The sequence below is a fragment of the Myxocyprinus asiaticus genome, chromosome 16 (genome assembly GCF_019703515.2).
Source record: "Myxocyprinus asiaticus isolate MX2 ecotype Aquarium Trade chromosome 16, UBuf_Myxa_2, whole genome shotgun sequence".
Classification (NCBI taxonomy): Eukaryota; Metazoa; Chordata; class Actinopteri; order Cypriniformes; family Catostomidae; genus Myxocyprinus; species Myxocyprinus asiaticus.
The window spans coordinates 3,511,589-3,527,131 of record NC_059359.1 but is presented as its reverse complement, the minus strand read 5'-3'; the positions used below and the strand labels follow the sequence as shown (position 1 = coordinate 3,527,131).

General features: G+C 37.8%; 1 protein-coding gene across 2 annotated transcripts in view; it reads right to left on the bottom strand.

The window, feature by feature from the left end:
• The window catches only part of LOC127454298 (protein argonaute-3-like), a 70,620-nt gene that overhangs the window by 21,925 nt on the left and 33,152 nt on the right, over positions 1–15,543 (bottom strand). For both annotated transcript variants that reach the window (XM_051721400.1, XM_051721401.1), the window contains exons 6-9: positions 11,510–11,644; positions 11,347–11,434; positions 3,927–4,074; positions 3,726–3,845 (exon numbers count right to left, since the gene is read on the bottom strand). In XM_051721400.1, coding sequence (XP_051577360.1) covers positions 3,726–3,845; positions 3,927–4,074; positions 11,347–11,434; positions 11,510–11,644 — 491 coding nt within the window. The remainder of the gene's footprint in view (positions 1–3,725; positions 3,846–3,926; positions 4,075–11,346; positions 11,435–11,509; positions 11,645–15,543) is intronic.

Genomic DNA, 15,543 nt, shown 5'->3' with positions numbered 1-15,543 from the left:
CTAACTTTGTACATTATGAAATTACACATTTTAAATTTTTTATTTCATCATTAATTTTTCATCATTTTGGTCACATTTTAGCTTTTTAAAAATGCACAAATTCCATGTATTCCATCAATAAAAATGATGTCTTAATATAATACATGATAAATTGCAGATATTATATTGCATATACAGGTGCATCTCAATAAATTAGAATGTCGTGGAAAAGTTCATTTATTTCAGTAATTCAACACAAATTGTGAAACTCGTGTATTAAATAAATTCAGTGCACACAGACTGAAGTAGTTTAAGTCTTTGGTTCTTTTAATTGTGATGATTTTGGCTCACATTTAACAAAAACCCACCAATTCACTATCTCAACAAATTAGAATATGGTGACATGCCAATCAGCTAATCAACTCAAAACACCTGCAAAGGTTTCCTGAGCCTTCAAAATGGTCTCTCAGTTTGGTTCACTAGGCTACACAATCATGGGGAAGACTGCTGATCTGACAGTTGTCCAGAAGACAATCATTGACACCCTTCACAAGGAGGGTAAGCCACAAACATTCATTGCCAAAGAAGCTGGCTGTTCACAGAGTGCTGTATCCAAGCATGTTAACAGAAAGTTGAGTGGAAGGAAAAAGTGTGGAAGAAAAAGATGCACAACCAACCGAGAGAAGCCTTATGAGGATTGTCAAGCAAAATCGATTCAAGAATTTGGGTGAACTTCACAAGGAATGGACTGAGGCTGGGGTCAAGGCATCAAGAGCCACCACACACAGACGTGTCAAGGAATTTGGCTACAGTTGTCGTATTCCTCTTGTTAAGCCACTCCTGAACCACAGACAACGTCAGAGGCGTCTTACCTGGGCTAAGGAGAAGAAGAACTGGACTGTTGCCCAGTGGTCCAAAGTCCTCTTTTCAGATGAGAGCAAGTTTTGTATTTCATTTGGAAACCAAAGTCCTAGAGTCTGGAGGAAGGGTGGAGAAGCTCATAGCCCAAGCTGCTTGAAGTCCAGTGTTAAGTTTCCACAGTCTGTGATGATTTGGGGTGCAATGTCATCTGCTGGTGTTGGTCCATTGTGTTTTTTGAAAACCAAAGTCACTGCACCCGTTTACCAAGAAATTTTGGAGCACTTCATGCTTCCTTCTGCTGACCAGCTTTTTAACGATGCTGATTTCATTTTCCAGCAGGATTTGGCACCTGCCCACACTGCCAAAAGCACCAAAAGTTGGTTAAATGACCATGGTGTTGGTGTGCTTGACTCGCCAGCAAACTCACCAGACCTGAACCCCATAGAGAATCTATGGGGTATTGTCAAGAGGAAAATGAGAAACAAGAGACCAAAAAATGCAGATAAGCTGAAGGCCACTGTCAAAGAAACCTGGGCTTCCATACCACCTCAGCAGTGCCACAAACTGATCACCTCCATGCCACGTCGAATTGAGGCAGTAATTAAAGCAAAAGGAGCCCCTACCAAGTATTGAGTACATATACAGGTGCATCTCAATAAATTAGAATGTCGTGGAAAAGTTCATTTATTTCAGTAATTCAACTCAAATTGTGAAACTCGTGTATTAAATAAATTCAATGCACACAGACTGAAGTAGTTTAAGTCTTTGGTTCTTTTAATTGTGATGATTTTGACTCACATTTAACAAAAACCCACCAATTCACTATCTCAAAAAATTAGAATACATCATAAGACCAATAAAAAAAAATATTTTTAGTGAATTGTTGGCCTTCTGGAAAGTATGTTCATTTACTGTATATGTACTCAATACTTGGTAGGGGCTCCTTTTGCTTTAATTACTGCCTCAGTTTGGCGTGGCATGGAGGTGATCAGTTTGTGGCACTGCTGAGGTGGTATGGAAGCCCAGGTTTCTTTGACAGTGGCTTTCAGCTCATCTGCATTTTTTGGTCTCTTGTTTCTCATTTTCCTCTTGACAATACCCCATAGATTCTCTATGGGGTTCAGGTCTGGTGAGTTCGCTGGCCAGTCAAGCACACCAACACCATGGTCATTTAACCAACTTTTGGTGCTTTTGGCAGTGTGGGCAGGTGCCAAATCCTGCTGGAAAATGAAATCAGCATCTTTAAAAAGCTGGTCAGCAGAAGGAAGCATGAAGTGCTCCAAAATTTCTTGGTAAACGAGTGCAGTGACTTTGGTTTTCAAAAAACACAATGGACCAACACCAGCAGATGACATTGCACCCCAAATCATCACAAACTGTGGAAACTTAACACTGGACTTCAAGCAACTTGGGCTATGAGCTTCTCCACCCTTCCTCCAGACTCTAGGACCTTGGTTTCCAAATGAAAACTTGCTCTCATCTGAAAAGAGGACTTTGGACCACTGGGCAACAGTCCAGTTCTTCTTCTCCTTAGCCCAGGTAAGACGCCTCTGACGTTGTCTGTGGTTCAGGAGTGGCTTAACAAGAGGAATACGACAACTGTAGCCAAATTCCTTGACATGTCTGTGTCTTGATGCCTTGACCCCAGCCTCAGTCCATTCCTTGTGAAGTTCACCCAAATTCTTGAATCGATTTTGCTTGACAATCATAAGGCTGCGGTTCTCTCGGTTGGTTGTGCATCTTTTTCTTCCACACTTTTTCCTTCCACTCAACTTTCTGTTAACATGCTTGGATACAGCACTCTGTGAACAGCCAGCTTCTTTAGCAATGAATGTTTGTGGCTTACCCTCCTTGTGAAGGGTGTCAATGATTGTCTTCTGGACAACTGTCAGATCAGCAGTCTTCCCCATGATTGTGTAGCCTAGTGAACCAAACTGAGAGACCATTTTGAAGGCTCAGGAAACCTTTGCAGGTGTTTTGAGTTGATTAGCTGATTGGCATGTCACCATATTCTATTTTGTTGAGATAGTGAATTGGTGGGTTTTTGTTAAATGTGAGTCAAAATCATCACAATTAAAAGAACCAAAGACTTAAACTACTTCAGTCTGTGTGCACTGAATTTATTTAATACACGAGTTTCACAATTTGAGTTGAATTACTGAAATAAATGAACTTTTCCACGACATTCTAATTTATTGAGATGCACATGTATACATTTTGTTACATGTTTATTGTTTACATGCATAATTTGTACTCTTTGCATAATCAGCATCTGGAACCTTCTGAATTCAACAGATATAATTCAAGAATATATTTTTAGATACTATGTGAATTCAAACTAAATTTAATTAATACCTTATTTCTATAGGACAAGTTATTATATACTGACTGCACAGTAGAGCACATTAACATAATATTTTTTAAATAATATATTAATAATTTCTTTTGGCTTTAGTACAATGATAATATAAATCCAATGGTTTATCTTTTCCAGCATGTCTTGACTGATAGTTAACAGACTTATATTGTATCGTTGCTTTCGATTTTATTTGAATGGTCATTCATTCATTCATTCTCTTATAAATACAGTGTTTTTCAAAAATACAAAATTTTGTTTTGCTTAAAATAAAATTGTGATATTGTGATTCATTTCTGAGCTGATTGGTTTGACTCCAAACTCTTTAATAAATAAATATTTAAATGTTTATAGAAAAAAAGTATAGCCAATTTAAAACATTTCTTGGGATCCCATTAGAATTTGAGATGGATAATGGTTGGATTCAGTTGGTAGACAATTAGTCGACCATCTGGACCCATACCTAATTCACATCACAACGAACTAGGGAGTGGAATAAGACACACTTCAAGTACATAAGAACACTCACCAGTCTGCTGATCTCCTCCTGTCTGTCTGGTGCCGAGCGCGCCGTAGCTTTGATCATGGTGGATGTTTGATTATCTGTCAGTTTCTTGATGCACCGCTGTCCTGCTACAATATTACACACCTACAAGAACACCAGCGGGCAAACATAAGAGCAGAGAAACTCGTCTACTGCCATCAGTGACATGTAGGTGACAGCACTCACCTCCAGGGGCAAGTAAGTGTGCTTCTGCTCCTGTCCCACCTGTAGGCAGGGCAGGTGGGGGTATTTGAGCTGCAGGTTGTACTTTTCTCTGAAATACTGAGCTACGGTTCGTTCTACAGTTTGACCGTTCTCCAACTGCAAAGGGAACCTGCATGGAATCAAAAGTGTAAATCAATAAAACCACCACTAGAGGACAGCAAAGAGTACAGCTGAATCACACAAAGGAGGTAAAAATATGGGTTATGTTTGGAAAAGCACACTACCATTCTACTTTTTGCAGTATGCATTACGTGTAGATGTCATATCAGTCACATTTTGTAACATCTCTTCGTTAACTCATTATTTGATCGGACTAGCAAAGAAATAAACTGAATTAAAATCAGGGTTCATACAGATTCTTCAAAGTTAAATTCAAGGACTTTAAGCACATTTTTATTTGTTTTCAAGGACTATGCTCGAGATGTCATTAAAACTAATTCTTTATTTAATTTTGAATAAAAATATTTTATTCATTCAGCTAATATATTTTTATAAAACACCACTTATTACAAGTACGTTATTACAAGATATGTTCTCAATGTGCATCTTTAACTACCAACTATGGTTCATTCATGACGTAATTGATGTGTAATTGTAGTGTGCTCCTTTAAAACACACTTCGCTTTTCAACAAAAGTGAATAAGTCTGTAAACAATAGTCCATATGACTCATGTGCTGTTCCATGTTTTCTAAAATCACAACAGATTTATGTAAGGAACTGACCGAAATTGCAAATGGGTCATACTCAAAGAATTTTGACTTTCCAACTTACAAAATACTGACATTTTCTGTTCAGTTCAGTTTTTGCCTATAAACGCTGAGGGTAAATATTTTGTAACATGCTGAGATTCATTTTTATTCATAAAGGACAAATTGGCTGTTGTTCTTTTATTATTTAATTTTGTTTCACGAACGAAGCAAGTTAACACTAAGATAACAGTAACGAGGGTTAAATGGGTTACAACACCAAATATTTTTATGAAAATTGTAGTTAAAATGTGAATTAATAACTTTTTAACATGCTGGGAAAAATCACTATATGCATATTTAAGCAGCCTCTGAACTTTGACCTTAATTATTTTCCACAACTTTTTTTTTTTATTAAAAAAAAAAAAAAAAAAAAAACGTTTTAACATAAGGCAAATTGGCACGGCAAGTTTATTTATATATCACATTTCATACACAATGGCAATTCAAAGTGCTTTACTTATACATTTTAAAGAAAATACACAAGATACATAAAACAAACAAACAAAAAAAAAACAATTAAGAACATGAAATAAGAATAAAAATACACACATTGAGAAAAAGTTATATAAAAATAAAATAAATAGTTAATTAAAATGAAAGAAAGAAGAGCAAAATGATTCAGTGAAATCAGTAAGTGCAGCACAATGCACAGCTAAACAGATGTGTTTTCAGTCTGGATTTGAATGTGGCTACTGTTGGGGCACATATAACCTCTTCTGGAAGCAGGTTCCAGCTGCAGGTGGCATAATAGCTAAATGCTGTCTCACCTTGTTTTGAGTGAACCCTCTGTATGTCTAACTGACTTGATCCTAATGATCTGAGAGGTCTGTTAGGTTTATATTCAACAAGCATATCTGAAATGTATTTAGGTCCTAGGCTATTGAGAGATTTATAAATGAGTAATAGTACTTTAAAATCAATTCTAAATGTAACTGGAAGCCAGTGTTAAGACCTGGAGGACTGAAGTAATGTGCTCATATTTTTTGGTTCGGGTGAGATTCCTGGCAGCAGCATTCTGAATGAGCTGCAGGGGTCTAATGGTCTTTTTGGGAAGGCCATTTAGGAGTCCATTGCAGCAGTCTACCCTACTGGTGATGAATGCATGGACAAGTTTCTCTAAGTCTTGACTGGATACAACACATCTAATCCTGGCTATATTTTTTTAGATGATAGTAGGCTGATTTAGTTATTGCTTTGATGTGACTACTGAAACTAAGGTCTGACTCCAAAATGACACCAAGATTTCTTACTTGATTTTTTGTCTTTGGACCCTTGGAGTCAAGGTATGTATTCACCTTTGGAATTTCACCTTTGTTGCCAAATACAATGACCTCTGTCTTGTCATTGTTTAACTGAAGGAAGTTTCGGCACATCCAACTGTTAATTTCATCAATGCACTGGCACAGAGAGTCTATGGGGCTGTAGTTATTTGGCAATAGGGCTAGATAGATCTGGGTATCGTCTGCATAGCTATGGTATGCAATTTCTTTCTTTTTCATAATTTGGCCAAATGGGAGCATATACAGGTTGAACAGGAGCGGTGCCAGAATTGAGCCTTGTGGGACTCCAAATGTCATGGATGTCCACTCAGATTCATAGTTGCCTATGTTCACATAGTAACCCCTCCCTTCTAGATATGACCTGAACCAGCTGAGGACCGTCCCAGAGAGCCCTACCCTGTTTTCCAATCTGTCTAGGAGAATGTTGTGGTCAACAGTGTCAAAAGCAGCACTGAGATCTAATAATACCAGCACTGATGTTTTGCCTGAATCAGTATTTAGCCAAATATCATTTAGGATCTTTATGAGTGCCGTCTCTGTGCTATGATGCGGTCGGAAACCAGACTGGAAATTGTCCAAGTAGCCATTCGAGATTAGGAATTTGTTCAGCTGATTGAAAACAACCTTTTCAATGATTTTGCCTACGAAAGGAAGATTTGAAATTGGTCTGTAGTTGTTCAATATTGAGTTATCTAGATTGTTCTTTTTAAGAAGGGGCTTGACAACTGCAGTTTTCAGGGACTTCGGAAATGTGCCTGAAAAGGAGTGATGCATTGACTATTTCTAACAGATCTTTTTCCAGACAGTTAAACACATTTTTGAAAAATGTTGTGGGGAGAGTATCAAGACAGCAGGTTGAAGTTTTAAGATGCTGTAATATTTCTTCCATGGAGTTGCTATCAACTTCCTCAAAATCGGACATAGTGACTAATTTCTGAAGTTTTTGTGGTGGGTGCTGTCTGACCTCAGTGCAATATGAGAACGAGCTGATCGCCATCCTAATATCATTGATCTTCTTCATGAAAAAAGATGCAAACTTGATGCATTTGCTGTCAGAGAGCATTTCACAGGCAACCTGTGTTGGGGGGTTTGTTAGTCTATCTACAGTAGCAAAAAGAGTGCGGGTGTTGTTTATATTGCTGTTAATAATGTTTGAGAAGAAGGTCTGCCTAGCTGTGCCTAATTCTAAATTGAAAGCATGAAGGCTGTCTTTATAGATATTATGGACTACAAGTTGTGTTTTCTGACACATTCGTTCTGCTTTCCTGCATTTTCTTTTCATGTTTTTCACTGCTGTTGTGTTTCTCCAAGGTGCTTTACGCCTGCCAGAGATAGTCCAGACCTTTACAGGAGCAATGCCATCAATAGCATTTTTAGCTTCTGAGTTGAAGTTATTGAGGAGATCAACAACACAGTCTGTGGATATACTCCGTTTCAAAGATATAACCTTGATAAATTGCACACTAGTGTTCTCATTTATGTACCTCTTTTTGACAGAGACAGATCTAACTTCAGTGGCAGGAGAAATCAATATTTCAAAGAAAATACAGAAATGGTCAGATAGCGCAACGTCCTTAATAATAGTGGATGAAATGTTCAGACCCTTGCTAATAAGCAGATCAAGAGTGTGTCTGCGATTGTGTGTGGGTTCATCAACAAAATAGTCAAATTCAGAAGAAGTTATTGATAACAGTTCTGTAAAATCATCAACAAAGCCAGGAGAGTATTTTGGAGGCCTATAAATAATTATAAATAGAATACGTGGAGCACATTTTAGTACAATACTTAGATATTCAAAGGTCAAGTAATCACCAAGTGACACTTGCTTGCATTGAAAGTCATCTTTAAATATTGCTGCTTATCCTCCACCTCTCCTAACATCTCTGCAGACACTCATAAAAGTAAAGTTTGGAGGGGCTGATTCATTGAGGACTGTTGCACTGCAGCTGTCTCATTTGGAAACAAAGTCCAGGTTGTTTGTGGTGATGAGGTAATTGACTAGAAACGACTTGTTATTTAGTGAGCAGATGTTTAAAAGTGCTAACTTAACAGAATCTGTTTTTGGCCCCACAGTAATGTTGGATTTTCGTCTAATATGCAACAGATTAGATTGGTTTGCCATACGTATTGAGAAAGCCTTAGTCTTCCTATCACTTAACATAACAGATATTGAAAAAGCTACTGGCACAGCGGGTTCCCGCTTGTTCTGTAAACATTTGTGAGTATTGCTGCTACCGTAGCGGGGACCCGATACACATCAATTAGAGCTGTTATCAGTTGTTTGTTGTTCATCGAGAGCAGGAGGACGATGAGATGTACCCTTGCGTTGTGGCAGTGGCCGGAGACCTCTCTCAGAGGGAGGGTGAGCTGGGCCTGCAGGCTTTGGTGGTAGAGAGGCCCGCCATTTTTTGGTTTGTATCTGGGGGAATCGCAGCAATGGAGTGGGAGAGCTTTCTACCAGCATACACTAGCTCCTCCATTTTCTAAGAGAAGCTCAGGAGTGGGGATGTTGACAAGAAGGAGGTGGTGTGTGGTGACAGAGACTGTGGCTCTGGTGTTTCTGGAGGCTGATGTATGTTATCTTGGCTCCATTGGCTTTTTCCCCGGAAATCGTCCTTGGGTCCTATATCTTGGAGCAGTTTTAAGTCATCACAGTCTGACTGTAGTATGCTCTGTGTGTGGGGCTCAGCCCCATGTTGTTGTGTCTTCGCTGTGTTATTGTGGGATTTGTTGATCAAATGTCCATCCAGGTGCTGAAGTACGATCCTGTGGTCATCCAGACACTGTGGTGGTGTTTGTGTGCCATCCAGGTTGACTGGATTTGTGCACGCTGCAGATGGATGAAGGAGTGAGAAGTAGATATTGTCCTTTAGCACTTTTGCACCAAGTTTGTTTGGGTGAAGGCCATCTGATTTAAACAGTTAAACAGTTCTCTTTGACTTCAGAAAAGATTGAAATGATCAATGTAGTTCAGTCCTCTCATGTTGCAGGTTTTGTGCAGCCAAATGTTTAGACTTAGCAACTGAGAAAACATATTTGTTCCTCAGGCTGGGAGTGGTCCACTGATGAACAACTGAACTTTCAATCTCCCGAGTGCTTCAAAGAGTCCATTGAAATCCCTCTTAAGGAGTTCTGACTGCTCTTTCGGAATATAATTTTTCCCCACATGTATAATAACTCGATTCACAGTCTTGTGGTTCATTAGAATGTTCATAAGTTCCTTCAGAAACCGTTACTTGAGGAATGCAGCATGTGGTAGTAGCCCCACTACCAATGTTTCTGATAATGGAGTCCCCCACTATCAGAGTGCTGGGCTCGGCTGTGGTCTCAGCTGAATGCCGCTGCCTGCTCGACCTTGAGCGCTTGCCAGCTGTAGTGTTAGCTGCTGGCTGTTGTGATATAAGCCTGATAACATTTGGGGTTTCTTCCTCCACATGCATTAATGGATCAAATCTATTTTCAAGAAGTATCGGGGGTGGAACAATACCAGTATTGGTTAGTCGAGTCATAACTGGAGTGGAAGATGCCAATGCTGCAATATGCAATGATTGAGACTGTCTGATATGTCGAGTAACTTTGGGTCTAGCTCCCTGTTTATGCCATTGGTTTTTGCTCTCACTTTCATCAGTCACTTTTGCCATCTGTTTTGCTGGGTTTTCTAAGCTCAGTTTATAGCCTGTCGAGGAAGGTTTGATTCACAGGACTCACCAGCTGTAGGCTGAGGAGGTCCACGGTGATGCTCTCCTGTGTATTTCGTCAAGTTTGGCAATACTGCAAGTAGTTTTGTTTCAAGAACTGTGATTTCTTTATAGAAGTCTAATGGCAGTTTTTGCGGCAAGTGGAGTTTGATCTGAAAGGAGGCATTTTCTTTCTCGTCTATCTGTGTGAAGGCAGCTGTGTTGTCCCTTTTCAGGAATGCAAACTGCCAGTTGTAGGAGGCTGGTAGACTGCTTTCACAGAAAAACTCCTTTTTTTGAAGTAAAATATCAGTCCCAAAAGTCTCTGGTTGTAGAGTGGGTGCCAAATTATGTCGTTTTGAGCACTTTGCTGAACTTCTGATATGAAAATTAGAGATTAAAATGCAAAAGTAAGGGAGCAAGTGCAGAGCAGCAAGCAGATGCATCCAAACAGTAGCGAAGCAGGAACATCAAACCAATGCCATAAAATCAAGGGACAAACATTCTTTTTAAATTGTTAATAATAATTTTGTTTAGCTTTTTTGCACACTTGTTCGGCACTAATGCTTGTATTAAAAACAAGTACAAAATAAACACATAAATAAATTTACATGTCATAGAATCGGTGTACCAGATGAAGGGGACAAGGATTTTTTTCAGGCAATTTACAATTTCAAATATATTTTCAAAAAAAAAATAAAAATAAAAAAAATTGCAAAGCAGAGTTAAGCCATTTAATATCATTAAAGGTTAGGTTATAGAATGATACCTTTTATTTTTTGGCTATTTGAAAGCTTTTTCATGACTAAAAAAGTCAAGGGACATGTTTGTCAACATATTTTGATATTGATCCAAATGTTGTCAGAAATAACCTATTTTGTGAGACACAAAGCTTTCTTTACACAAGGAGGCGCTAGTCGGCTCACAAAACTGAATCCTCCATTGATCTGCATTGATCTGCAAATCTCAGAATGTTTTACATCTCATAATTTTAATTTGGAGAGTAATTTTTAATTAAACCTGATAGTTGCAAGGATTCATACTTGTTAAATCTGCCACAGCAGTATCTATATTATTATAATATTATTATTTTTTTTTAAATCCTCCAGTAACATTTGATTGTGATTGGCCCATTCTGAACAGCGCTGCCAAAAGTAACAGGTGTCACGTGACAGCGGTGTCTATGTGCTGCTTCAGCAGTGGTCTAGTGGTCCGTCGTCGTGTTTTTCCAAAAATAAATACATTTCATTTATTAAATGATTTAAGCAACGTATTTTACGATTTTCTATCATTCAAGAACTTTTTAAGCACCTCTTGGTAAAAATGGCTATTTTCAAAGGTTTGAAAAAGCCAAATTCAAGCACTTAAAGCACCTTGTACGAACCCTGTCAAATGCAAAATAACTTCTTATTTTTAATATGTCTGGATGTTACTGAATTAAACTGCCCAACATCTCCTTTTGTGTACCAAAGAGGAAAAGTCATATGGGTTTGGAACAACATAAGGGTGAGTAACAGATGACAGATTTTTCACTTCTGTGTAAAAATCCCAAAGTAATTAGTGCAATTATTCAAAAATTCTTTTGAAACCAAGTGACTTTGCTATCCACACTCAATACTGCATATTTTGACGGAATGCCCTTCACTTCCCCCCACCTCAGACGGTTTGACTCACGTTTGGTGGCTGGCAGGACGGCGGGTCACATTGCAGACACGGTACTTCCTCCGCATGGTTCCACAGTGCGTCACCTCCACCTTCAGACCTGCACAGAAACCAGCCAATCAGAGAGGCACAACCACATACACAAAAACACAAAAACATACTCTTACACAAGTACCTTTGATTTCTTTGGTGAATTTGACTCGGTGGGAGTCTGTGAGGGGTCGAGGCTGCTCGTCAATATTGTGGATGTCCAGTACCTCACACATGAACTGAATCACTGGCTGTGCTTTGTAGAAAGCTGTGGCTGATACTGCAAGACAGAAGAAACATTGATATTTTGAGATATAAAGAGTTAAACATATATATAAAAAAAAGACTATTTATTACTGGCACTTGTTAAGGCAAGCATCACTTTTATCATTTATTTTGTATCTGGGGTTCATTACAAGTTAAGCTCAACTGACAGCATTTGTGACATGTTGATTCCCACAAAAAGTTATTTCGACTCATCCCTCCTTTTCTATAAAAAAAGAAAAATCGAAGTTACAGTGAGACACTTGTAACTTGTGGAAGTGAATGGGGTCAATTTTTGGAGGGTTTAAAGGCAGAAATGTGAAGTTATCATTTTATAAAAGCACTTACATTAATTGTTCTGTTAAAACTCGCCAAACATTAATACATACTTGAGTCTTTAGCGACCCGGCACGCATATCTATGACAAATGCAAATGCATCGACAAAATGCCCAAATAGTGTCACATTTTCAAAACATCTTCAAGACAATTAGAAACTAATAGAACAGAATATCTTCTGATATATTTTGATGTTTTATTTTCATATATCAAAGAGATGATGCAAAAAATATAGAACAGGATTAATTTCTTCCACACTGAAATTTCATGAGATGCAACTGGCTGTCAAACACATATTGAGCTACACATAATCTACACATATGTATTTTCTCACGCACTGAGTCTAAATAGATGCGCATGTTACGTAATTTCAGTAGTACACCTAAATGACAATAGTCATGTCATACTGTTCATGTGTTACACTTGCTATAGTTTACTTCCACGTTGCTTCTTCATCAGATAGCAATGTCAAATGTAAATCAAGTCAATCACTGACACAACAACACCAGCTTGAGTAAGAAATAGCATGTATAAAATAAGCGTGTACACAAATGGAATACTGTTAATTCACTATTGTCACACAGAAACTCAACGTGATATTGTAGTCATTTTATGAACATAGAACTAATTTCTCTTGTAATAAACAGAAATATACTGTATGCCCTGTGATAAAGTTTTGTATCCTGTGCAGGGTTGGGGAGCAACGGAATGCATGTAACTGGATTACTGCATATCTTGTCATATTGAGCTTCACTTCACCCCATTGGATTAAAATACAAAATATGAGTAACTGTATTCCACCACAGTTGGAAATCAGAATACAGTTACTATGAAAAAGCATTTTGATTACCGAAGAGATTACTTGGCATTTTATTGTCATTTGTTTCATTTTATATACAGTCTATTTAGTTGGAAAACGTTTATGCTTTAAAATAAAGCGCTCTGAGGAGTGTTTGAACAGCACAGAAACACGTTCCTTATGATGTGCTACATTCATACGTGCAGACGGAGGACGCTCTCATACTGTTGGTGGATCTGATGCCATTGAAGATCTATAGCAACTAAAGAGTTACAAACGCTCTTACAGATGATATATAAATACAATACAAATAAATACACGATTACAAGGCTACAGGGTTTGTCAATTTTGTATGCGGTTTGAGTATTTCTACAAGAATAAAAGATGCTTATTTAAGAAATACTAACCAATGTAGCCTGTAGCATCATTTCGAAAGCTATAAATAAGAGATTTTCTGCCTCATTCTATGAACAGCATCCACAAATGATTGGAAGATGTTGTTATGTACACTCTGTAGGGTTTTGAAGTTTGGAGCATCAGAAATAGTTCCTTGTATGAACTGCCATTTGAATGTTTAACATCAAGTCAAGGTAAAATAGTATTTCTAGCCATTAGATGTACCTGTTATGAGTCACGTTTATTTGATGAATTCCATCAAGAAAATCCATGTTTGATTCTCTAGTAAGACCTTTGATATTAGTGCAAAGATATACTGCAGAAACATTACTCTTAATAAGATTTTTTTTTTCCTGTAAAAAAAATTATAAAATTATATATATCCTTCACAAATTTACTTGAGATGCTACACAGCATAAGATATTTTGTTATGAAAAGCATGAAGTTTTCTATAAGTCTATTTTGTTTTTCTGTACAGGCAGATTTTTTTTCCTCACATTTTTCACATTTATAGTAAAAAAACAAGTGAAAAAATGTGCCAGTGCTGAAGTAGTAATCCAAAGTATTTAGATACATTACTGACGATGAGTAATCTAACATGTTACAAATTTCATTTCACAACATGTATTCTGATATCTGTAGTGGAATATTTTTTAAAAGTAACCCTCCCAAACCCTGATCCTGTGATACAATTTCGCCATTTTATTTTTGTTTTGTATTGTTACACTATTCAAAAGAGAAAGGTTGAGGAATACTACAGAATTATGCATGATACCATATAGATATCAGTAACCATTCTATAAAGTAAGTTTGGTGCAGTCTGATGTTTGATTTATGTTCTCAGCTTGTTTTAGATGTGTAACCTAAATATAGAATACAGCATGCAGTTGCCCTAAATATGTTTTTTCCAATGTAAATTCTATTAACTGAAATTAAAGGAATAATATAGAGTTATGGTGTGAAATCAAAGCTGGTCTGATTACAAATGCTTGCATGCTCTTTCTGAGCTCATTCTCTCCATTATTAGTCGTACAATGAGCAAGTGAAAAGAGGAGCCGATTTCAGACGGCTAGACTTTTCACTGCCCTTTATTGGGGTGGGGGAGGAGAAGGCGAATCAACCAATTGACTTGTGAGAGCTTGAGATAGCGGGAAAACACGCAGACAGAAAGACACAGAAAGGGTGAAACTTGAAAGTGAGAAAAAGACGCTCCTTTAACACCCCCTCCTCAATCAAACAAACACCCACCAGTCTACTCGCCATGTTTCAGTCATAGAGAAGCTGCCCTTCATCCCCACGGCAACAGTGTGAACAGTTCTCACACTCTGTGCAAACACCATGCTGACGTCTAGAGCATTTCCACCACCACCAGGGCTGCACAATAAGGATAGCCGGAGGTTGACTGTCAATTTCCCAAACGGGCCAGTGGTGCTTTTATGCCACCAATTCTGTTTGTGTGCCCATAGAGAGGCATGTTCTTGCACTCAAAAAGAGCTACACAGAACACAAAGTAATGGGAAAGAACACTGGCTTCGACACATTTTTTTAAAAACTATTTACAACTTGACACGTCATCCTAAAAATGAAGTGATGCATTCAGCCCGCCTTAAACACATGTCTAGACAAAGCAGATGTCATGGCAACCAGCGCACAAGATTTAACAGAGTGGGCAAAATGTGCATGTTACATTGTTTTCTTAAATAAAAACCATTACAACTGTTTAAATTAATATTTTAATATTATTTATGATTACAATATTTTGGTTACTTGACCACCTTTATATTAATATAAATGTTGAACTGTTGAATTATAAACCTTTATAATAGTGATTTCAATGTAAAATTATTTTTAAAAGTTATGAAGTATACAACAAAGTTACGTACGGATGTTCCCTCGCAATAAGTTTGCGTTCCCTTGCAATACATTTTGCGATCCCTCGCAATAGTTTGCATTCCCTTGCAATAAATTTGCCATGGTTTTATTACAGTAACCATATTTAGGGTCCAAGCACTGACAGTGTGGAGGCCCTATTGTTCTTCTAATGATTGTAGCGCCCCCTTGGAAAGGGCATGTAAGGATGCACCCCCATTTTCACCTATAGTCACCAAAATTACTACACATATAGTTCTCATCAAGCCGAACAACTTTCATACAGTCATTAGCTCCGCCCAACAGGATTGTTTTTGGATTTGATTGCATTTTGGATTGTTTGAAAAATGCATGCTCTGGAATTTGAAATACTCCTTCAAGGGATTTCATGTTACAGGTACCAAATGTGGGCAACATCATGCCAAGACACTGTAGATGCTAAATTGCGAACAGATTTTTGATATATCGAACGGTGTTGCCATGGCGACTTGATAAAATAATGTAATAAAAAAAA